General features: G+C 44.8%; 1 protein-coding gene across 1 annotated transcript in view; it reads left to right on the top strand.

Moving 5' to 3' along the window:
• The window catches only part of LOC115482102 (copine-5-like), a 267,201-nt gene that overhangs the window by 207,047 nt on the left and 36,616 nt on the right, over positions 1-23,538 (top strand). Inside the window, exons 12-14 of the mRNA XM_030221668.1 lie at positions 3,164-3,239; positions 11,584-11,637; positions 16,816-16,877. Coding sequence (XP_030077528.1) covers positions 3,164-3,239; positions 11,584-11,637; positions 16,816-16,877 — 192 coding nt within the window. The remainder of the gene's footprint in view (positions 1-3,163; positions 3,240-11,583; positions 11,638-16,815; positions 16,878-23,538) is intronic.

Below are 23,538 nucleotides of genomic sequence, written 5' to 3'. Positions count from 1 at the left end.
AGTTACTTCTTCCATTAAAGGCTTGGTTGAAGAGCCGAGCTTCCACCTGCTACCTGAAGTAGAGGTAGTCTTGTGTTAAGTGGAGCCTTTCAGGCAATGCATTTCAAACTTGAAAAAAATGTGGAGGAAAGACTTCAGTGTATTATCAGTACCTCTTCAGTACCTTCACAAGTCTGAAAAACCTCTATCTCCTTCATTTTATCAAATTCAATATTTTTCTTTTTTTCTAAAATTATTGTTTATAATGTTCTAACTTCTCCAAAATTCAACACCACATATAGGGGCACTTTTACTAAGTTGCGTATGCGTCTACGTGCACCGGTAATTTCATTTTTGCTACGTGTCCGATACACACGACTAAAAGTAATTTTCTGCCGCGCATATCAGCCGTGCGCCAATTGGCATTTGGCATGCATAGGTCATTACCTCCTGGTTACCATGTGAGAATTTACCACTAGGTCAATGGCCCATGGTAAGGTCTCAGACCCAATATGGACACGTGGCAATTTTCATTTTGCCGCACGTCCATTTTCAGTAAAACTTTTTTTAAAGGTTTTTTTACAAGTGCGCTGAAAAATGATTCTGCGCGCACCCAAAACCCGGTCCTACACTACCGCAGGCCATTGTTCAGGGCACCTTAGTAAAAGGACCCCATACTGTCCTTATAACAAACTTCAAAGATAACAAAAATAGCAAAAACGTAGCTTTGTGATTGGCACAGCTTTATCGGCACGGCTCAACGGAGCCTCTCCGTTTCACATAAATGCTTACTCGAGAGCCGCCAAAACGTTTTCCGCCAACGCTAACTTTTTCAATCTTTTGCTGCTACAATATAGAGAAGCAAAACGCGTGTTCGTTAAAATCGTTTGTCTCTTTGTATACTTCATTCCCACAAGAACAATGTATTGAAATATTGCTCTGGGTTTGGAATCGCGAGAGAAACCTCAAGATGCTCCAACTAAGTTCATACTCACTTTAGCTAGGATAGGGTTGCAAGAAATTTTTTTTCCTTTTCGCGCTCAACTGTTTGTCCAGAAAAAAGGCGTGCCTCTATATGTTACATTTTGAAAGGAAAAAAAAAAAGGAAAATATTGAATTTGCTAACGAAACAAAGGAGGTGGAGATTTTTTAGATTGTGATGGGAATGAATCAGTATTCCTTTAACTTGTCATAAGAGTGAAAAGGTACTGATAATACACTGTGAAGTCTTTCCCTCCACATTTTGTTTTTCCAAGTGTGAAAACTAAATAATATATTCAGTTAAAACATTTGATACCCTGCCATTTTGGGTTGCAACTAGATATTGGGGGGCAAGTTATCAGCTATTTAGATTTGCAATCATTTGCACATACCCATTAGTACAAGAAACAGGAAAAGGCCATTTTCAAAAAATGGCCATAGTGTGTTGGAAAAGCCCTCCTAAGGGCACGCTCAGGCCACAGAACACAGCTTAGTAAAAGGACCCTTTAGATTGGTCGCCGTATCTCAAAAAACATATATAGCGGAATTAGAAAAGGTTCAAAGAAGAGCGACCAAAATGATAAAGGGGATGGAACTCCTTTCATATAAAGAAAGGCTAAAGAGGTTAGGGCCCTTCAGCTTGGAAAAAAGTTGGCTGAAGGGAGATATGATTGAGATCTACAAAATCCTGAGTGGTGTAGAATGACTAGAAGTGAATCAATTTTTCACTCTTTCAAAAGTACAAAGACCAGGGGACACTCAATGAAGTTATATGGAAATACTTTTAAAAGGAATAGGAGGAAATATTTTTTCACGCAACGAATAGTTAAGCTCTGGAACTCTTTGCTGGAGGATGTGGTAACAGCTTTTAGCGTATCTGGATTTTAAAAAGGTTTGGACAAATTCCTGGAGGAAAAGTCCATAGCCTGCTATTGAGACAGACATGGGAAGCAACTGCTTGCCCTGGGATTAGTAGTATGGAATGTTGCTACACTTTGAGATTCTGCTTGGAATCTTGTCACTCTTCAGGATTCCAGAATCTTGCTATTCTTTGAGATTCTACATGGAATGTTGCCACAATTTGGGGTTCTGTTTGGAAAACAGGATACTGGGCTAGACAGACCACTGGTCTGACCCAGTATGGCTACTCTTATGTTCTTGTATTGTAAGACCTTACAGCAGATAAATACTTCCTATACCCAAGAGTATCTCATTTTCTGCTCAGTTGGAAAGGGGGAAAGGGGGGATCATCTTCCCAAATGCCCCAGGTGCTGATGTTAAATTGGCCCCTCACCCCCACTGCCAATATGAGCACCTACCTCTTGGCCCCTGCAAAATACGCCTATGGATGGAGTCCCAATTGCCTTTTTGTTGGAGGAATAATGCCTCCTCTTTAGAGTAAAAAAGAAATGACTATATGAATTCTCTGTTCTAGAAAAGCAGTATGCTCAATCTAATGGATTTCACGGGGGATTTATGATGCTCCCTCTCCATTTATCAGTGTTCTTTGAACATGCCACAAAATAGCTTTTGAAAATTGTTCAGATTTGGAAGGGGAATGGAAAATGCTAGTGTTGGAGACAGGAGAGAGTTAAAGAGGGATAACAGAGCCCAACGGAACCCAGAATCTTTGATTTGTGCTGAAACAGAATCTGCAATTGAAATTGCAACTGAAACCGTAAAAGAAAATGCCCCTCCCCCTACACCTGACCATAAAAGCCCCCCAGGCAGCCCCCTCTCTCTCTCTGCTCCCTCCCCCATTCCATCTGACTCCCTGTATACCTCATTCGTTCTTGCCCCATGAATGAACCTCACTTGTTTCTGCCCCGTGCTACTGCTCCTGCTGGTTCCAATCACAAAAAGGCTGCTGGGCAGTTGGGAGCAGCAGCAAGAGGCAGGAGTGGGTGGGGTTCATTCCTTCCCCCCAAAGAGGCCACTAGGGCTTCCTAAGGTAGTCCCGGGGAGGGCCTATGGGTTGTCGGGTGGAATGGGAGGGGGAGGAGAATGATTGCGGTAGGGGGGGGTGACTTTCGGGTTTCAGCCAAAAATGCACAGGCATTTTCATCCGAAACCCGAACCTGGATTTCGGTTCGGTTTCAGTGCCGAATCCAAAACTGAAACCGAAATTTGGTCGGCCTCTAAGGGATGAATCCGACTACAATGCTAGTATACTTCTAACCTAGACTCTTTTCTTTGGTTGCAGCCATGATTTCATTGGGGAATTTACCACCAGTTATCGTGAACTCGCCAGAGGACAGAGTCAGTTCAATGTGTATGAGGTAAGCTGGGTTCTGACAAATAAGCGGTAAGCAGCCATGCAGTGAACTGTGTCCAGATTTCCTATAAGTTATGTGCATAGGGGCGTATCTGAACTTCGCCATTAGGGGGGTCCAGAGCCGAGGTGAGGGGGCACATTTTAGCCCCCCCCCCCGCCGCCGCCAGAACCACCTCCAACAACTGTGGCCCGCCCGCCGCCGACCCCCCGTCCACTGTGACGTCGCCTACCTTTGCTGGCGGGGGACCCCAACCCCCGCCAGCCGAAGTCTTCTTGCTTCGTTTGGTTTCCGAGTCTGTCTGACGTCCTGCAAGTATACAACATGCAGGACGTCAGACAGACTCAGAAACCAAACGAAGCAAGAAGGCTTCGGCTGGCGGGGGTTGGGGTCCCCCGCCAGCAAAGGTACTAGACGGCGACGGCAGGTTGACGGCGGGTTGGCGGTGGGAAGGGGGGTTGAGAGGGTCGTTGGCAGGGGGGGTCCAGGGCCAAATCTACGTGAGCCCTGGCCCCCGTGGCCCCATAGCAGCTACGCCCCTGGTACATATATGTGGCTATTAGGTATTAAAGCCGCATTTGGAGATAAGAGGCTGTCTGTTTGACCTCATGTCAGTAACCAATTGTTTTTGCATCTCTGGATGAGCCGTTTTTTTCAGGATATCGACTGTATATTTGCTTTCATCATCATATTTCTATTTTGGTGGTGGAGAATTACTGCATAGCCCCTGAAGCTGCCCGTCTCATCTTCCGCCAGGGTCGCTTTACTCATACTACCCCTCTCCTCAAGACCCTTCACTGGCTCCCTATCCGTTTTCATATCCTGTTCAAACTTCTTCTACTAACCTATAAATGTATTCACTCTGCTGCTCCCCAGTATCTCTCCACACTCGTCCTTCCCTACACCCCTTCCCGTGCACTCTGCTCCTTGGATAAATCCTTCTTATCTGTTCCCTTCTCCACTACTGCCAACTCCAGACTTCGCGCCTTCTGTCTCGCTGCACCCTACGCCTGGAATAAACTTCCTGAGCCCCTACGTCTTGCCCTATCCTTGGCCACCTTTAAATCTAGACTGAAAGCCCACCTCTTTAACATTGCTTTTGACTCGTAACCACTTGTAACCACTCGCCTCCACCTACCCTCCTCTCTTCCTTCCCGTTCACATTAATTGATTTGATTTGCTTACTTTATTTATTTTTTGTCTATTAGATTGTAAGCTCTTTGAGCAGGGACTGTCTTTCTTCTATGTTTGTGCAGCGCTGCATATGCCTTGTAGCGCTATAGAAGTGATAAATAGTAATAGTAGTAGTCTCTTGTAACCAGAGCTAATATTGTGATGTCATAATGCCTCAGGTCACCAATAAGAGCCAACCTCATCAGTGATGTCACAATGGCTTGATTGTCCTATACTTGGCTTACTTTTATTACATAGCTCTTTGAGCAGGGACTGTCTTTCTTCTATGTTTGTGCAGCGCTGCGTATGCCTTGTAGCGCTATAGAAATGCTAAATAGTAGTAGTAGTAGTAGGCAAAACACGGCCTGTGTCGGGCTATTGTATGCATATTTTAATTGGTTTACATCAATAAAACATATTTTGGCTTATCAGCGATCTGCTTTGTATAGTTTCCTTTTTAATTTATTTTCTATATGTAGAATAAATATCATGAAATAAAAACTGAGTATTACTAAAACAGCTTCAAAAATTATTGTTGGTAGAAACAGCACTATTAAAGGCTGTGTTTTGTGCTCATTTTTCTACGCTGTTCTATACAATGCAGTAATACATGGCCAAAGTTCAGTGAGGATATCGTGTTTACTGATAGGTTCACCTTAACTGTTGTAATCTGCCTTGGGAAGCCTGGTGTTATAAAGATTGGAAGTAAAATTAAACTCTCCTTTCATTGGGGCACATGGAATCACATCTTCACCTCATCTCTTTTGTACAAATGGATTATTCTGTTTTGAACATGTTTCAGGGACAAATGGTCTTCTTTCATAAGTCAAAATAATAAAAATAATAATAGGAAATATCAGCCTGTGAGATTTACTTGTGGCGCTGACATTAAAACCAAGGGTGGGCTACCATGGGATAGGCTCAGCTGCTATGGGGAAGAAGATAAATCATGGGGACACTTCTGTAATTAGATGAGAAATATGAAAGGGGTGAGGTCCTCTGGGGTGAGAAGGTGGGAGAGGGCACAGGGCAAGGGAGCATGTGCTGAAAAATCTACTTCAAAATTGCTCCTTCTTAGCCACTCTCTTGCACATCAGAACAACGTAGCAGATTGCTTTAGCCAAAGGGTCCTGCTCTCCTTATAGGTGTTTTACAAAAGGCTCCTCATTCAGTAGAGCCTTTTGTAAAATATACTGGAATTGAGTACATGGCAACCTGATGTCTCAGTTCTGATTTCAATTCTCAATCTAACATGTTTCTGTGTGTGTGTGTGTGTGTGTGTGTGTGTGTGTGATTATAAATACACCTGAAGCTCCTGATAAGAATACAAGTGTGCCAGAAAGAATTTGATAGATAAATCAAAAGCAGTGATACGCTGACAGTAGAGCAGCTTTGGGAGCATAGATAGTTCCCTAATGACAGACTGACGATGCTTAGCAGGCCTTGCTCCCAGCAGATGAATCTTGTAATCATCTGCCACTTGACATTCTCCCGGATTACCTTTGCTCATGTTTGCTCATTTCAGCTTGTTTAAGAATCACTGGCGCAGAGTCCTCAGACGTTTAGAAACACAGTGTTTCAAATCAAAGCTCCACTCCTTCCCTTTTTGCAGCTCAGATGAACTTCTTTGAATGAAGGATTTAGAAAATGTTGTTGCTCGTTATTTTCTGGGCGTTGAGTTGCTTAGCTGGTCATCAGCTGCCATCTTTAAAGCAACAGGAGGTGGAAGGGATAGAAATGCATGGTGATGGTTTTTTTTTAAATTCCCTGCAGTGATAACGGTGAGATAGAAGGATAGAAATGCTTGGGGATAATCTATAATCCCTGCACTGTATGAGGGGTAGTTTTTTTTAAAGCTTATTCTACTTGTAAAGCCTGTTTTCCATGTAGAAAGGGGCTGATATATATAATTGCCTGACCACAGATATGTGTAAACCGTAGACAGATGGAAGGACTGTGTCTTCTTTCACGCTGTCTGCCTGGAGGCTTTCCTCGAGCACAATGTAGATGGAGATAACATAGTAGATGATAGCAGAAAAAGACCTGCATGGTCCATCCAGTCTGCCCAACAAGATAAACTCATATGTGCTACTTTTTGCGTATACCTTACCTTGATTTGTATCTGTCATTTTCAGGGCACAGACCGTAGAAGTCTTGCCCAGCACTAGCCCCGCCTCCCACCCACCAGCCCCGCCTCCCACCACCGGCTCTGGCACAGACAGTATAAGTCTGCCCAGCACTATCCCCGCCTCCCAACCACCAGCCCCGCCTCCCACCACCGGCTCTGGCACAGACCGTATAAGTCTGCCCAGCACTATCCCCACCTCCCAACCACCAGCCCCGCCTCCCACCACCGGCTCTGGCACAGATCATATAAGTCTGCCCAGCACTATCCCCGCCTCCCAACCACCAGCCCCGCCTCCCACCACCGGCTCTGGCACAGACCGTATAAGTCTGCCCAGCACTATCCCTGCCTCCCACCACCGGCTCTGGCACAGACTGTAGAAGTCTGCCCAGCACTAGCCCCTCCTCCCAACCACCAGCCCTGCCTCCCACCACCGGCATGTATATATTCTTTAAAAAGCACTTGGGGAAATGCATAGGTTAATGGACTGTTTACCTGTTTTTTCAGAGCTGGTGTAAATGAATGCACAGGCACTGGCATGCTATTGGGGCTGGTTCTGGGGCCTCAAGTACCTCAGGGTTACACATAGTGACAAGAATTTGCATACTTATATGACCCACATGTAGGGGCGTTCAGGGGCAGCATCACGATTTATTCGTGCATTGTAAACACTAACACACCTGCTCTTGCGTAGATGTTCACGGCCTGAGTCTAGGCGCGATTTCTGCTGGCATAGCTCTAGAAATAGCCCTTTATATAACAGAGCAAAAATGGGAGCCTACGTGGTCTTCATATATAGAATTATTTCCTCTATGTCTTTTATTATTCTTGTGTTTATGTGGATCCATGGTCCCTTGGAGCTGTGATGTGTGAAGAAGCTGGCGTGTGGGTAAAACTGCTGCTTGCATACTTCAGAGTGTGTGACAGGATGAGTGTGAAAAGGATGGTGTGATGATAGTAATGCAAGGCAGGCTGAGCCCTATAAGAAGATCAGAGTGATGTTATACATGGTATAGAAAGTAATGCATATGTCGGGGTCGTCCGAAATGATTTGTAAAGGTTAGCACTATGATCCCTGCGGTGAGAAATGACGCTCGAAAAATAAGTGTTTTTTTTCCAAAGGGGAAACCTTAGCAAATGCTTCCCACAGCACCTGCAAATTACCTCAAGCATTTTCATCATGAATATCTTGCAAATCCAAATAGCTGTAGTGCTTGGAGAAGCCCTGCTTTAGGGACGCTCTAAAAATAGGTAGAGACTTTTAATTTCAGGGTTTCTTTTGTGATAAAAGAAGAGGGTTTCTTCCAGCTCCTATCTGATTATTTTTCTCAGAGATTTTAGACATAAGCAAATCTCTGTAGCAGAACTCCCTCCCTGTCCCCTCCCTGCCCATCTTCAAATCCTTGCTCAAAGCCCACCTCTTCAATGTCGCTTTCGGCACCTAACCATTGTACCTCTATCCAGGAAATCTAGACTGCCCCAATTTGATTGACTGCACTTTTTTGTCCTTTAGATTGTAAGCTCCTTCGAGCAGGGACTGTCCTCTGTGATAAATTGTACAGCGCTGCGTAACCCTGGTAGCGCTTTAGAAATGTTAAGTAGTAGTAGTAGTAGAACTGCATGGCTGTGATCTTCTTCTGTCCTGGAGCAGGACTGAAGCTCTGAAAGGTGAATAAGAGGGGGGTGGAAGTATTTGTCAATCTGGTTGGGGAAGTGTGAGTGCCAAAATGAAGGACATTAACAGAGAACAGGGCTGGTCTTAAGCAGGGACAATGGGGAGTGGCTGCACAGGGCCCTGTGCTCCTAGGGGCCTCGCCCTGGTATATCCCCCTGTCTCCAAATCTTCCCTCCCCCCCCCCACCCACACCTTAAAATGTGCATTCCTCCATAGAGAGCTCAGAGAAGTGACAGCGATTCGCATAGGCCGTCTGCTGCTGACCCTGGAACCTATTGTCTATGTCCCGCCCTTGCGGAGGCAGGTTATGTCAGAAGGGGGCAGGACCCAGCAAAGAACAGGCTCCAGGGTTGATGGCAAATGGCCTATCCGAATCATTGCCCCTGCCCTGAGCCTTCTATGGAGAAGCATACATTTTAAAGTGGGAGGGGTTTGGAGACAGGGAGCGCTCATAGGGCCCTGCAATTGGTAAGGCTGACAGAAGGTCAAGGATGTTTCCTCTGTTCCTCCTGTGCACCCCAAATATCTTTTGTCAATGTGTTTCAAATATTTTTGACAAATAGCTGTTATTAGATAAAGCCCAGCTATTCCCACTTGCCGGGGTGAACCGTGCCCAGAGTAAATCTATTGACATACTTGCAGTGTTTCTAACTTATTTTCAAAATGTCCTGACTTAAAGAGATGTTATACTTTTTAAACGGTTTCTCTCCTGGTCCATTCTTTCATGCATTCTACATGCCAGTGTCACTGGACGACGTTTCTGAGTGATTATGACCCAGTAGTGTACAGGTGGCTTCTTCACCACAGTTTCACCTTAGTAAGGAGATGACAAATCTGCCCAATAGAACTGGATCAATTAACAGGGACCCTGTTGACGTCTGTCTTCAAGACTTTATTAAAACCAAATTCCAATGGTGATTCATCAAGCAAGCACTTGGTTCTAATGAGCGTTGCCTCTCCAAGGGTATGAGAAGGTCAGTGGTTGTGGAGGATGAAAAGCTGAATGAGCTTTGTTTCCAGTTCATCCTGCAAGTTTATTTAGCAAAAGTTTTAAATTTAAATTAAATTTGAAAGACCTTTGATGCCTTTTAGATTTACAAACAGGAAGAAAAGAAAGGAAGGAAGGGATGCAGTTATGCTGTGGTCTGGACATAAGGAAGGTGCATGGATATAGCCGAAATCATAGGAGCGGAGGCCTTTAGGGGGCCTTGTCATCACAAGTTATGGACATTTTATTGCAAGTCCCATTATCCTACTGTTAGTTAATGCAATAGGAATTTTTGTTCACATCTTGGAGAGGTCAGAAGCTCCAGATCATCACCTGAATTTTCTTCTGTGTTCTACTTAGTGAATTGGCCCCATAGTGATACAACGTATTAAATACTCGCATTGAAACATAGAAAATGACGGCAGACAAAGACAATGGAGGTTTTTTTTTCTAAAGTGCGCTAAACAGTTAGGACCAAATTCTATAAATAGCGCTGAAAAAAATAATACGTTGAGCACTATTCTATAAACGGGCGCTGAAAGTTGTACGCCATTCATAGAACATACTTATCCTGGATTCTATAAATGGCAACTAAAGTTGCGCACGCAAATCAGCACGTATAGCCAATTTGCTCGTGCAACTTAATTGGTAAACAAGCTAATCAGCACCGATCACTGGCCACTAGCAAGCAATTATTGGCACTAATTGGCACTAATTAGAACTTATGTGCGCAACTTTCTAAGCATATTCTGCAAAGCGGTGCGCGTAAATTCTAAAACACGGATCTCAAAAGGGGGTGTGGCCATGGGAGGAGCAAAGGAAGGTGATGGGTGTTCCTAAAAATTACGCTCACTGCTACAGAATATGCCCGAAGGGCGTCTAAATTAGTCATTGGTATCTATACCAGGTTTTAATTGGCGTAAATGGCTGTGCCTAAATTTTAAATTTTAGTTTCAGAGACGGCTGCTACTTGTAGTCTATAAACTACCTAACTTTAGGCGAGGTTCATAGAATAATGCTAAGTGTGTCTTTTTTTGGCGCCAGGTTTTTTTTCACTGCCATGTATAGAATCTGGCCCTTAAGGGTAGATTCTATATATGGCGCCTAAAAAATCGGTGCTGAAATCAGTGCCGACTAAGCATATTCTATAATCGGCACCTAGAAGACAATGACCATTAATAATTTTCAATACTAAACATGTCACCTTAAAATCCACTTGTGCACCAACTGACAGCCAGTGCAAATTTGTAAGCCTTGAATTGCTGCCGTGGCCCCTCATCCTATATAATAATTTGCACCTCCAACATTCCATTGCTGTCTGGCTGCCTGGGTTCGTAACATCTCATCACGTCAGCCAGCCTTGAGCGTTCCATTCACCCTCATTGCCCCGCCCTCGCGTCAAAACGTAATGACATCAGAGGGCGGAACAGTGAGAGGGAAAGGAACGCTGGAGGCGAGCTGACGTCAGGATGTTACCAACGGAAGGGAAGCCAGCCAGAAAACAATGAGGTACAAAGGAAGAGAGAATTGCGGCATATTGAGGGGAGGGCAGAGCAGAGCAGAATCGATGGACGTGGATGGGATGGGAGGAGAGGACAGGCGAGAAGAGAATCGCAGGACACGGATGGGAGGGCAGGGAAGAAGAGAATCGCTGGACCTAGAGGGGAGGGGAGGGAAGAATCGCTAGACATGGAGGGGGGGGAGGGCAGGGGAGAGACAAAAAATCGCCTACAAGAGAGCCTTTCTAGGGCCCATTTCATTGTTGAGGAAACGGGCTGGGTTCCACTACTAGTATATAAAGCACACGTGGAAAGGGTTTGTAGGAAAGGCGTTAGGGCAGTGGTTCCTAACAGGGGTGTAGCCAGACCTCAATGGGAGGGGGGACCAGAGCCTAAGGTGGGGAGGCACATTTTGGCCTGCCTCCCTGCCACCACTTCCACCCCTCTGCGGCTGCTACCGCCTCCCTGCCGCCGCTCTCCTGCCACCACTGCTTCTCCTCCACCGCCACTGCGAAGGTACCTTGACTGGTGGGGGTTGGGAATCCCCACCAGCCAAACCAGGGGCCAGGCCCCCATGGCCCCCTTAGCTACGCCGCTGGTTCCCAAAGCTGGTCCTGGAAGCACCCCAGCTTGTCAGGTTTTTAGGATATCCTCAATGAATATTCATGAGAGATTTGCATGCTCTGTCTGCAAAACTCTCTCAATATTTATTGTGGATATCCTGAAAACCTAAGTGGCTGGGGGGCCTCCAGGACCAGGTTTGGGAACCACTGTGCTAGGGTGACTCCTTGATCACCAGGACCAAAGCCTTCAGGGTTATCCATCCTCACTGGTTTGCATGACTGCAGTGGATCAGCTTTCAATCATCTCCACTTCTCTGTTCCTTACAGGTAATAAATCCTAAAAAGAAGATGAAGAAAAAGAAGTATGCTAATTCGGGGACGGTAAGTAACCCTCTGGCTTCTCATTTGGTGCAATGAATTCCACACTTACACAAGATGCAAAATTCGGAGCAGTGAAGAAAAAGTCCTGGCTGTGTTCCTTGCAAAGCTGGAGTTTCTCTGCACGGCCCTGCTAATGTCCCTGCATTCCGCTTATGAGTTTTCAGTTCAGTCTCCAGGTCTGTTAAATCCTTAATTTATGAATGAGGTTTCAGTTGCTGACCCTGGATCTTTTTCTGATATTATACATAGAGACCCTGCTATAATACAATGATTGTGGTCATAGGAGCCTACTCTGTGGGTGCTGTGAGTGCTTGAGCACCTCCAATATTGAGAAAATTCCTTGTATGTGTCCAGGGAGGGGTTATTTCCATTGGGCTTAGCACCCCCAATAATTTTGAAAAGTTGGCTCCTATGATTGTGGTCCATATAAAATTATTGTGTAAGAAGTGAGGTCGCATTATAGCCCGAGGTTGTTTCCACGCAGGCCTGGGAGCCCCCACAGCATAGCAAAACATTGCCTAGAGTGTTTTTCACGCAGGTGCGATCATAGCCAGACCAAAGTAGAATGCTGACAGAGGAGCTGTATATAAAAAAAAAAGGGGAGCCATGACATGATCCTGTTATATGCGAGTTCGCATGATAGCGGGAAGCGTTATAGAGGGGTTCGATTGTATTTGATTGGTCATCCATTGTAGATCAAACCACAAGTGAAGGTGCCAATATGGTTTATTTTGTTTGATATACTTTTCTTTCTTTAAAAATAAAAAATAAAAGAGCAGTTCACCTTATAAACTTGAGGTTAAAAATTGAAGTCAGTCCTGAAAGGAACACCATTTAATAGGAAAGAGCACATGAGATATATATAAATTTCAGTATAGGAGATACAATATCAGTATAGTTTCATTGTATAGTAATAACAAAATAAGACCTGACAATGACCGTGTTTAGGGTCTTTTTTTTCTATTACTATATGATAAAATAATTTTTTTACTGATATTATGTCTCCTAGAAACATAGAAACATGATGGCAGATAAAGGCCATATGACCCATCCTCTGTAACTCCCAATTCTACCTGTTCCTAAGCAATCCCACATGCTTATTCCATGCCTTTTTAAATTCTGGAACAGTCCTCGACTCCACCACCTCCACCGGGAGGCCATCCCACGCCTCCACCACCCTTTCTGTGAAATAATACTTCCTTAGGTTACTCCTAAGCCTATTCCCTCTTAACTTTGTCATATGCCCCCTCATTCCAGAGCTCTCCTTCATTTGAAAAAGGCTCTCTTCCTGTATATAAACGCCCTTGAGTTATTTAAACGTTTCTATCATGTCTCCTCTCTTCCAGCATATACATGTTGAGGTTCATAAGCCTGTCCCTATAATTTTTGCATTCAAGACCGCTTACTAATTTCGTAGCCGCCCTCTGGACCGACTCTATCCTGTTTATATCTTTCCGTAGGTGCGGTCTCCAGAACTGCACGCAGTATTCCAAATGAGGCCTCACCAGAGACTTATACAATGGCAGTATCACCTCCTTTTTCCTGCTGATCATGCCTCTCTTTATGCACCCAAGCATCCTTCTGGCTTTGGCCATCACTTTTTCTACCTGTTTGAAAGCTTTAAGGTCGTCAGACACAATCACCTCCAAGTCCCGCTCTTCCTTCGCATACTGAAGCACTACACCCCCTATACTGTACCATTCCCTCGGAGTTTTGCGACCCAAGTGCATGACCCTGCATTTTTGGGATTAAACCTTAGTTGCCAAATATTGGTCCATTCCTCTAGCCTCGCTAGGTCCTTCCTCATGTCATTCAAACCCTCCAGGGTGTCCACCCTGTTGCAGAGTTTAGTACCATCCACAAAGAGACAAACTTTACCAGACAGCCCTTCCACAATATCGCTCACAAAGACGTTAAAAAGAGCCAGCCCTCGGACTGATCTCTGTGGTACTCCACTGACGACCTCCTTTTCTTCAGAGCAAGCTCCATTTCCACCACCCTCTGTCTCCTACCATTCAACCAATTTTTTACCCAATCAGTTACTCTAGGTCCCGTACCGAAGGCACTCAATTTATTTATCAATCGCCTGTGCGGAACCGTGTCAAAGGTTTTGCTGAAATCCAAGTATACCACATCAAGCGCCCCTCCCACATCCAACTGTTTGGTCACCCAGTCGAAGAAGACAGTCAGATTCGTCTGACACGACCTGCCACTAGTGAAGCCATGCTGCCTCGGGTTTCGCATTCCATGTAGTTCAAGAAATGTCACAATCCTCCTTTTTCCATTAGCTTACTCACCACTGAGGTCAGACTGACAGGTCTGTAATTCCCAAGCACTTTTGCTCTTGGTTGGTTCCTGGATTGCTTATAAGGGTTTGTCCTCTTTTTATTTCTGTCATCCATTGTAGATTATCTTTTTTTTAATTGTCTGTATAATAGTCATTGTTTTGTATTGTTTTCATCCTTTTTTCTAATGTCTTCTATTTATATATTGATTTATGCTTGTTTTATCTTAACTTTGCTTATAGAATTGTACATTTATTATTTATGATGTTGGGTACCATGCCCTGAGCAACTACTGGAGACGGTGTGTTATAAATAAATCCATATAAGCTACCGGTGTAAATCTGTGGCCTCTGTACAGAAATTGCAGCCAGGATTAAAATGCAGCTAACCAGGCATCCCATCGCTCTGGATTTTTTTCCTGGCAATGGGGCCTTTCCATCTGGTCTTTTTTTACTTCTCCTGGCCAGTTTGTTTTGAACTTCAATCCACTAGAATTAATTGTAATTCTTTAATTTTAAGTTGCATGCAATTTTTTGACCCAGATATTTTTATACTTGTTTCAAAGATATTTTAAATGAAATGTTGGCACAGTCGTGTTGATGCCTCGTCATGACAGCTCCATATGATCTTCCTAATCTTAATGAGAGTGCCAGGTGGGATGGTGGTTTAATGATAAAAACAGATTTTCCTGTGTCAATCCACCGAGCCATACAGCCTGCTAGCTATTTTTACATTTTGTTAAACAGTTGAATAAACATCTGATGGCAGCCTTAGACTTTAGCTATGCAACTGGCAATTTGTATTTATTTACTTAAAATGTATATTCTGCACTATCACAAATGTTCTAGGTGGATTACAGTCCATCACATACATAATTCAAGATGAACAATAACGAAATACAGTATAGCATTCAATAAGATCACCCTCATAAAATAATGAGTGGAGTGGAACAGGTGGATGTGAAGCGTTTGTTCACGCTTTCCAAAAATACTAGGACTAGGGGGCATGCGATGAAACTACAGTGTAGTAAATTTAAAACAAATCGGAGAAAATGTTTCTTCACCCAACGCGTAATTAAACTCTGGAATTCATTGCCGGAGAACGTGGTGAAGGCGGTTAGCTTGGCAGAGTTTAAAAAGGAGTTAGATGGTTTCCTAAAGGACAAGTCCATAAACCGCTACTAAATGGACTTGGGAAAAATCCACAATTCCAGGAATAACATGTATAGAATGTTTGTACGTTTGGGAAGCTTGCCAGGTGCCCTTGGCCTGGATTGGCCGCTGTCGTGGACAGGATGCTGGGCTCGATGGACCCTTGGTCTTTTCCCAGTGTGGCATTACTTATGTACAATTAACAATACTACTCAAATAGGGACACAGTAGAACTACTGGAGCTACCTGAATATTAATTACAAATCCGCTCCAGTCTATTGTTACAAGTATCTTTATTGAAAAAATGTGCTCCAAAACTAAGCACTTATCATATTTAAAAACAATAATAACAATAATACTCACTCATTCACTCATTACACATTAATTCATAATACCTGTCTAGTAGCATTTCATTTTATGTACTAATAATATTTATATATACAAATGCTCATATTGTTCTCACTTATAATTATCTGAGTTTTTACGTTCTACTACAGTATCAGACTATTAGTGTCTTCTTAGATATCTTGTCCCAACTTTTCACATGGGTACTTGCTACTTCACAATTCCAGAATTATCTCCGTAAAGTTGACAACATTCAACCTTAGACAGGATTGTAGGCCTTGCAGAAGAGCCAGGCCTTTGACATTGATTTGAATTGTTTGAAGGTCGTTTCAGCCCGGATGTCACGGGGAAGAGAGTTCCAAAAAATGGGGCTGCAAAATGATAGGCACGTTGTCTGGTAAACTCTAGCGTAGGCTATTGTGCAGGCGCGCTGAAAAGTGGATCTGCGTGTGCCCAAAATACGCGTCTACAGTAGCGCAGCCCATTTTTCAGTGCGCTTTAGTAAAAGGACGCCCTAGCCAGCTAGGAAATGTGGTAGTTAGTGGCAATATTTAGTGGCACTAACCAGTTAAGTGTTCTGAATATCTGGGCATGGGCCGCTTAGTGAGCATTAACCAGGCAGGAGCCTCTCCTGCTGTTAAACTCTTTTGAATATTGACCCCAATAATATAATAGGGTTGTGCAACACCCTCCCCCCACCCCACACCCAGCACAGTCAAGAGTTGTTTTGCTTTTTCTGTTCCTAGTGAAGTCAGGGGTGTAGCCAGACTTCGGCGGGATGGGGGGGGGGGGTCCAGAGCCTGAGGTGAGGGGGCACATTTTAGACCCCCCCACACTTTTGCCCCCCCCCGGTGCCTCCACCCCTCCCGCCATCGCCAATCCTTCCCCGCCACCACCAGGTACCTTTGCTGGCAGGGCTCCCCAACCCCCGCCAGCCGAAGTCTCCTTCAGCGCTGGTCTCCGAGTCTGGTATGTTCACTGATCTGGATTCTGTTTCTGTGAGTCCTGACGTGCAGGACGTCAGGACTCACAGAAACAGAATCCAGATCAGTAACGCGCCGGAGACCGGCGCTGAAGAGGACTTCGTCTGGCGGGGGTTAGGGTCCCTCGCCAGCAAAGGTACCTGAAGCAGCGGCGGGGGAGGGTTGGCAGCAGCAGAGGGGGGGGGGGGTCGAATGTGGCGGGGGAGGGTTGTCGGCAGGGGGGGGTGAAAGCAGGGGGGCCAGGGCTATATCTGCGGGGGCCCATGCCCCCATGGCCCCACCTAGCTATGCCCCTGAAGCAGAAGTATTTTGCAGAGTTAGAAGAAAAGAAGGTAGATGTGACTGGGTCTCCTCCTGTTTGGGACACTTTATACATAGCCATGTCAAGACAGTAACCTTTCTCCCCCTTCCCAGGTGACGCTGCTGTCTTTCACCGTCGAGTCAGAGTACACATTCCTGGATTATATCAAAGGAGGGTAGGTAACAACTCTTACTTTCTTCATTTATTGCTGGAAAAGTAGAAAAGAGGCTAAAAATCAACTGAAAGATGGGAACTTTTTATTGGATTAACCCAATACAGCTGTGACTGGCTCTTGAGATCAATACTTCCTTCCTCAGCTCGTGAATGCTAGTTTACAATTACAGTTTATTACATTTGCTATAACTGCCTGGCTTTATTCAAGATCAATATATACCGTGTTTCCCCGAAAATAAGACACTGTCTTATATTAATTTTTGCCCCCCCAAAATGTGCTAGGTCTTATTTTCAGGGGCTGTCTTATTTTTCGGGGAAACATCGGGGTTGGCCCGCCCGCCCTCCGTCGCTCCCGGAACTAACCTTAAACGCCTCCTTTCACCTTCCCAGCAAGCAGCAGCAGGGCAGGCCACTCCTTCCTTCCGTGTCCCGCCCTCGCCTGACGTAACGTCCGCGAGGGCGGGGCACGGAAGGAAGGAGAGGTCTGCCCTGCTGCTGCTTGCTGTGAAGGTGAAAGGAGGCGTTTAAGGTTAGTTCCGGGAGCGACGGAGGGTGGGTGGAGGGGGGGCCCGACGACCTCGGGTGGGGGGGGCGGCCCGGGGGCGGCCTTGTCCGGCTCTCAGCGGCCCTGCTTTCAAACAAAAATTTGCTAGGTCTTACTTTCGGGGGAGGTCTTATATCTACCAATTCAGGAAAACCTCTACTAGGTCTTATTTTCAGGGGATGTCTTACTTTCGGGGAAACAGGGTAGAATATATATAGAATATATAGAATCTCGCAGTGGATGCCTAGAAGCACCTAGTTTATAAAGGCACTTCTCCCTCAGTTGATGTTCTTCAAAGGTTGTGGCCATAGAGTCCTTCACCTACTTCCCATGCAGAAAATTGAATAGGTATGAATCACGCATTTGATATACTGGGTTTTTGCAGAGCAAATCAAAGTGTATCATACATAGTATATTCAGGCACTTGCTCAGTCAAAGTTATTCAAGATCACGGCAGTGTACATAATAACACAGAACTACAATGTAATAATGAAAATCTCAAGCATCCAACACCATACAGACCAGAACGTCTACTAAATATCATCATTATTGTTGTTGTTGTTGTTGTTGTTATTATTATTGAGCCAGTTGGCACATAAGGCAGACAGGCAAACCTTCAACACTTGTTGGTCTTCTGCTTCATTAACTGCTTCTGACCGTTTGACATCCAGCTCAATTAAGTTCTTTTCAATAGTTTTGACACTGCATCTGACTTGGCCTTCCTGGACCTCTTTCCCCTTCTGGTTTCCAGTTCGTGACTTTACCTTGGTATGTGCTCCACATCATCCTTTGTAGGTGTCCAAACCGTCTAAGTTGCCGTCGCTGTAGGTCTCATGTACAATTTCTTTGACCCTTGTTTCTATCTAACAAAGTGGATTAGCAGGAAAAGAAAGTTTAATGAGAAAACAGCACTCAGTCTCTCATATTGCTATTTTTCGGGTCCCTTTACAGGGAGCACTTACTGCCACCCATTGAAGTGGCAGTAAGGGCTCCTGCTGTAACCTGGCAGTAACCAGGAATCGATTACCATCAGGTTAGCGCTGTGCTTTAAAAAATTTTTTTTTACAGTGTCCCAGAAATGGCGCATGCGCAAGCCGGAGCTACTGCCGGCAGCTGCATTTTTTTTTTTATTTGTACCCCGTGCTTTCCCACTCATGGCGGGCTCAATGTGGCTTAGCTACTTATTTGTACCTGGGGCAATGGAGGGTTAAGTGACTTGCCCAGAGTCACAAGGAGCTGCCTGTGCCAGCAGTGGGAATTGAACCCAGTTCCCTAGGACCAAAGTCCACCACCCTAACCACTAGGCCACTCCTCTACTGTTGCTACTATTTGAGATTCTACATGGAATGTTGCTATTCCACTAGCAACATTTCATGTAGAAATCAGCCCTTGCAGATCACCAATGTGGCCGCGCAGGCTTCTGCGAGTCTGACGTCCTGCACGTATGTGCAGGACGTCAGACTCACAGAAACAGAAGCCTCCGCAGCCTTCTATATGGAATGTTGTTAGTGGAATAGCAACATTCCATGTAGAATCTCCAATAGTATCTATTTTATTTTTGTTACATTTGTACCCTGCGCTTTCCCACTCATGGCAGGCTCAATGTGGCTTACATGGGGCAATGGAGGGTTAAGTGACTTGCCCAGAGTCACAAGGAGCTGCCTGTGCCTGCAGTGGGAATTGAACCCAGTTCCCCAGGACCAAAGTCCACCACTCTAACCACTAGGCCACTCCTCCACACAAGTATTTTTGCTTGGCTTTTTCAGTAGTACCAGTGGGATTTGAACCAGCCACCTCTGGATTACAAGACTGGTGCTCTAACCACTTGGTCACAGCTCCACTGTGAGTTAGCATGCGGTAAGTCCGTGTTGGGCTTACCCTACACCCCTTTTTGTTCCTAGCCCCTCCTTCCTTTAATGGGGTTAATATTCAAAGTGATTTAACTGGCCAGAAACAGCTCCCGGTCAGTTAGATCACCTGTTTGGGGCTAATCGTTAATTTTCAGTGTCAATTAACTGGTTAGTGCTAAAATTTTAAAAAAACAGCTATTTTGGGGGTTTTGTGGGGGCAGAGCCAGTACTTGGTCAGTTAAGTGCCGATATTCAGCACTTAACCAGCCAGGTTGTCCACATTAATAGGACTGCATAAAAGTCAGTCCTATCTTTATGTGGTAAACCATAGCCGGTTAAGTTATGAATATTGCTCTTAACCAGCTATGCATTAGCCAGCTCCGTGGAATCCCAGAAATTCAGTGCTGGTGCCCAGGTATTGAATTTCTGGGTTTAACACTGGTTGCTGCCCGCTGAATATCGTGCCCGATGTGTTTGGTCACATCCCACCGAGCCTGAAATCGCTACACTGTTTGCCAGTTGATTACCATTTCTGGCTAGTTGAATCATTTTGAATATTGGCTGGGTAATTTTTTATTAAGACCATAAAACAACTTTAAAAATAAACTCATCAGGACTGAAATAATAATTTTAATTTGTGGTATGTGTCTTTGGTAGAAAAGGTTTGTGCATTTGTGATGGGATGGAGCTCAGTGTTCTTGGTGAACAACAGCTCGGCGTTGTGCATTTTGCATTGGGAAAGGTTTGTGTGCTTGCAGTCTATGTATCAGTAACTGAGGGGCTCTGGTGCTGCTCTCCATGCTGCTGGGATAATATTGCTTATCTTTCCTGGGTCATGGCTCTTGAGAAGCAGAGGAAAAAACTTTAGGGCAGCCACAAACTCTTCTCCGTTTCATTCAGTGTCCTTTTCAATACAGATGTAGCCTGCTAAAGAAGGATGCTGATGCATGGCCCATAGTTCAGGATGTGGGCGGCTCATGCTAGAACAATGTGCACATATATTACGATTCTATATATCACACCTAAACATTTGGCGCTGAAATGAAATTCGCTTAAATGTATTCTATAAAGTACGCCTTAATTTAGGCGTATGTTATAGAATAAGCCTACATTTCTGCGTGGTTTATAGAATAAGCTGAGTGCCGATCAACGCAACTAAATTTAGTTGTGGCCAATTATGCCAAGTAAAACCTGGCATAAATCCCGATGCCTAAATTATGCGCTGAGTGGGTATATTCTGTAACAACGTGCACAGATTTTAGAAACGCCCACGACTTGCCCATTCCATGCCTACGGCCATGTCCCCTTTTCAACTATGCGACTTAGAATTTATGCGCAACACATTATAGAATACGCTTAGACAGTTTTGTGTGTAAATTCTAATTAATGTCAATTAGTGCTGATAATTGGTTGTTAACTTCCAATTATCAGCGCTGATTAGCTTATTAACCAATTAGCTTATGCGCATTGTTATGGAATATGCTTCAATTTGCACGTGGAAATCTCAGTACAATATACAGAATCTCGCAATGGATGCCTAGACGCACCTAGTCTATAAAGGCACTTCTCCCTCAGTTAATGTTCTTCAAAGGATGTGGCCATAGAGTCCTTCACCTACTTCCCATGCAGAAAACTGAATCGGTATGAATCACGCATTTGATATACTGTCTTTTTGCAGAGCAAATCAAAGTGTATCATACATAGTATATTCAGGCACTTGCTCAGTCAAAGTTTTTTGTACCTGGGGTTTTGCGGGGTTAGATGATAAAGAGGGGCATAATCGAAAGTGGGTGTCCATCTCCATGGGCGGCCATGCGAAGGGGCGGGACAAATCGTATTTTCGAAAAAAGATGGGTGCCCATCTTTTTTTCGATAATACGGGTTGTGCGGGGCAAATGCCTAGGATTTGGATGTTTTTTTGAGCTGGGCGCTATCGGTTTTCAGCGATAATGGAAACCGAAGGCGCCCAGCTCAAAAATGAACAAATCCAAGGCATTGGGGCGTGGGAGGGGCCAGGATTTGTAGTGCACTGGTCCCCCTCACATGCCAGGATACCAACTGGGCACCCTAGGGGGCAATTTTACAAATTAAAAAAAAAGTTAAAATAGCTCCCAGGTGCATAGCACCCTTCCCTTGTGTGCTGAGCCCCCCAAATCCCCCCCAAAAAACCCACGGCCCACAAGTCTACACCATTACCATAGCCCTAAGGGGTGCAGGGGGGCACCTACATGTGGGTACAGTGGGTTGTGGGGTTTTTTGGAGGGCTCAACATTAACCAGCACAAGTGGAACAGGTAGGGGGGGATGGACCTGGGTCCGCCTGCCTGACGTCCACTGCACCCACTAAAAACTGCTCCAAGGGACCTGCATACTGCTGTCAGGGAGCTGGGTATGACATTTGAGGGTCGCATACAGGCTGTCAAAAAAAGTTTTTAAACTTCTTTTTTTGTGGTGGGAGGGGGTTAGTGACCACTGGGGGAGTCAGGGGAGGTCATCCCCGGTTCCCTCCGGTGGTCATCTGGCCAGTTGGGGCACTCTTTTGGGACTTCGTGAAAAAAAGGGTCCAGCAAAAGCGACCCAAATTCTCGCTTCTGCCACCCTTTTTTTTCGATTATCGGCCGAAGGCGTCCATCTCTCCTCGGCTGATAAACACGCCCCAGTCCCACCTTCACCATGCCTCTGACACGCCCCCGTCAACTTTGTTCGTTCCTGCGACGGAGTGCAGTTGAAGACGCCCAAAATCGGCTTTCAATTATACCGATTTGGGCGCCTTTGCGAGATGGGCGCCCATCTCCCGATTTGGGTCGAAATATGGGCGCCCATCACTTTCGAAAATAAGGCGGAAAGGGTCATGGATTTGATATACTGCCTCTCAATGGTACAACCAAAGCAGTTTATATTTATTATATGCAGGTGGTCCCTAGTGGCTCATAATCTAAGTTTTTGCACTTGGGGCAATGGAGGTTTAAGGGACTTGCCCAGGGTCACAAGAAGCCAAAGCGGGAATTGAACCCAGTTCCTCAGGTTCTTAACACACAGCATTAACCATTAGGCTACTCCTCCACTCCATCTTGCAGTTATGATTCTTAGCACACTAGTAGAGGTTCTTGACCAATAAAATAATTTACAAAGGACTGAGCTTTTTAACTCTTTGTGAGGAAAAACGGGAGAAAGTCTGTGTGATAAGACCACGAAAAGTTGGAAAACCTCTCCAGAGGGCAGACCAGCACCCTTGCAGTCTCATTCCACACCTCCTAGTGTCGACTGCCTATGGTGATTCATTCAGTCACCTATATAGATTTTATAGAGAAAGGCCCGCCTCCACACCTCCCAGTGTCAACTGCCTATGGTGATTCATTCAGTCACCTATATAGATTTTATAGAGAAAGGCCCGCCTTTAGTGATAGAGCACGTCAATCGCTCCATTGACATCTTATAGTGAATGGTGAAGGTTTTCTATATCTAAGAACACTATTCTTGCTCAAAGAACATCTAGCATCAGCGGTTGAAAAGATTATTTTTGTATGGTGCCCTTCAGCTCCTCCCGCCTGATGGTGTGCTGCCCCTTCCTGCTTTCTTTTGCCCTTTGCAGAGTAGATGACAGGTTGTTGAGATAACAGCGCAATCAGACCAGGAGAGCAAGCTGCTGAAAGTTGATTCCAAGATGGGAAGAGATGGAGAGATGCCACTTGGAAGGAAGCAATCAGTGTATAAATAGAATTATTATAACTCAGCAGAAGCGATGGGGGGGGGGGGGGGGGGGGGTTGATATGTGAAGGGATTGAAGCTTGGAGGTGGAGGGAAAAAACTCAGACATTAACATGCACTCATCTTCCTTTCTTCGTTCTTTAGAATATAAATTTTAATAAATGAAATTAAATATATATTTTTTTATAAATGCAAAGAAATTCACTGAAAATGAAAACTGATCTGTCAAAACAAAGCCTGGGGGGGAAGGGGAAGGAGGATGATGGTGCAAGACATCTGTGCATTTGACTGCATGGTGTATGCTTCTGAATTCCACAAACATCTGTCACTTTTTTTTTTTTTTTTTAAGGAAATGGCTGAATAGGAAAATATAACCATTAAAAAAATAAAGAAATGAACGTACCTGCTGTTGAATCAGCTGCAAGGCAGGAGAAAAGTGAGAGCCCAGCTTAATGATTGCCACATCCCAACGCCTATCAGGGCCGTCTCTCTGGCCTCCTCCATACATGGCGATATTGAAAAGATTTATTCTTTTTTATCGTATTTAGAATCCACCCACAC

This window comes from Microcaecilia unicolor, chromosome 12, assembly GCF_901765095.1.
Source record: "Microcaecilia unicolor chromosome 12, aMicUni1.1, whole genome shotgun sequence".
In the NCBI taxonomy this organism is placed as follows: Eukaryota; Metazoa; Chordata; class Amphibia; order Gymnophiona; family Siphonopidae; genus Microcaecilia; species Microcaecilia unicolor.
This window is presented reverse-complemented; position numbering and strand designations above follow the sequence as displayed.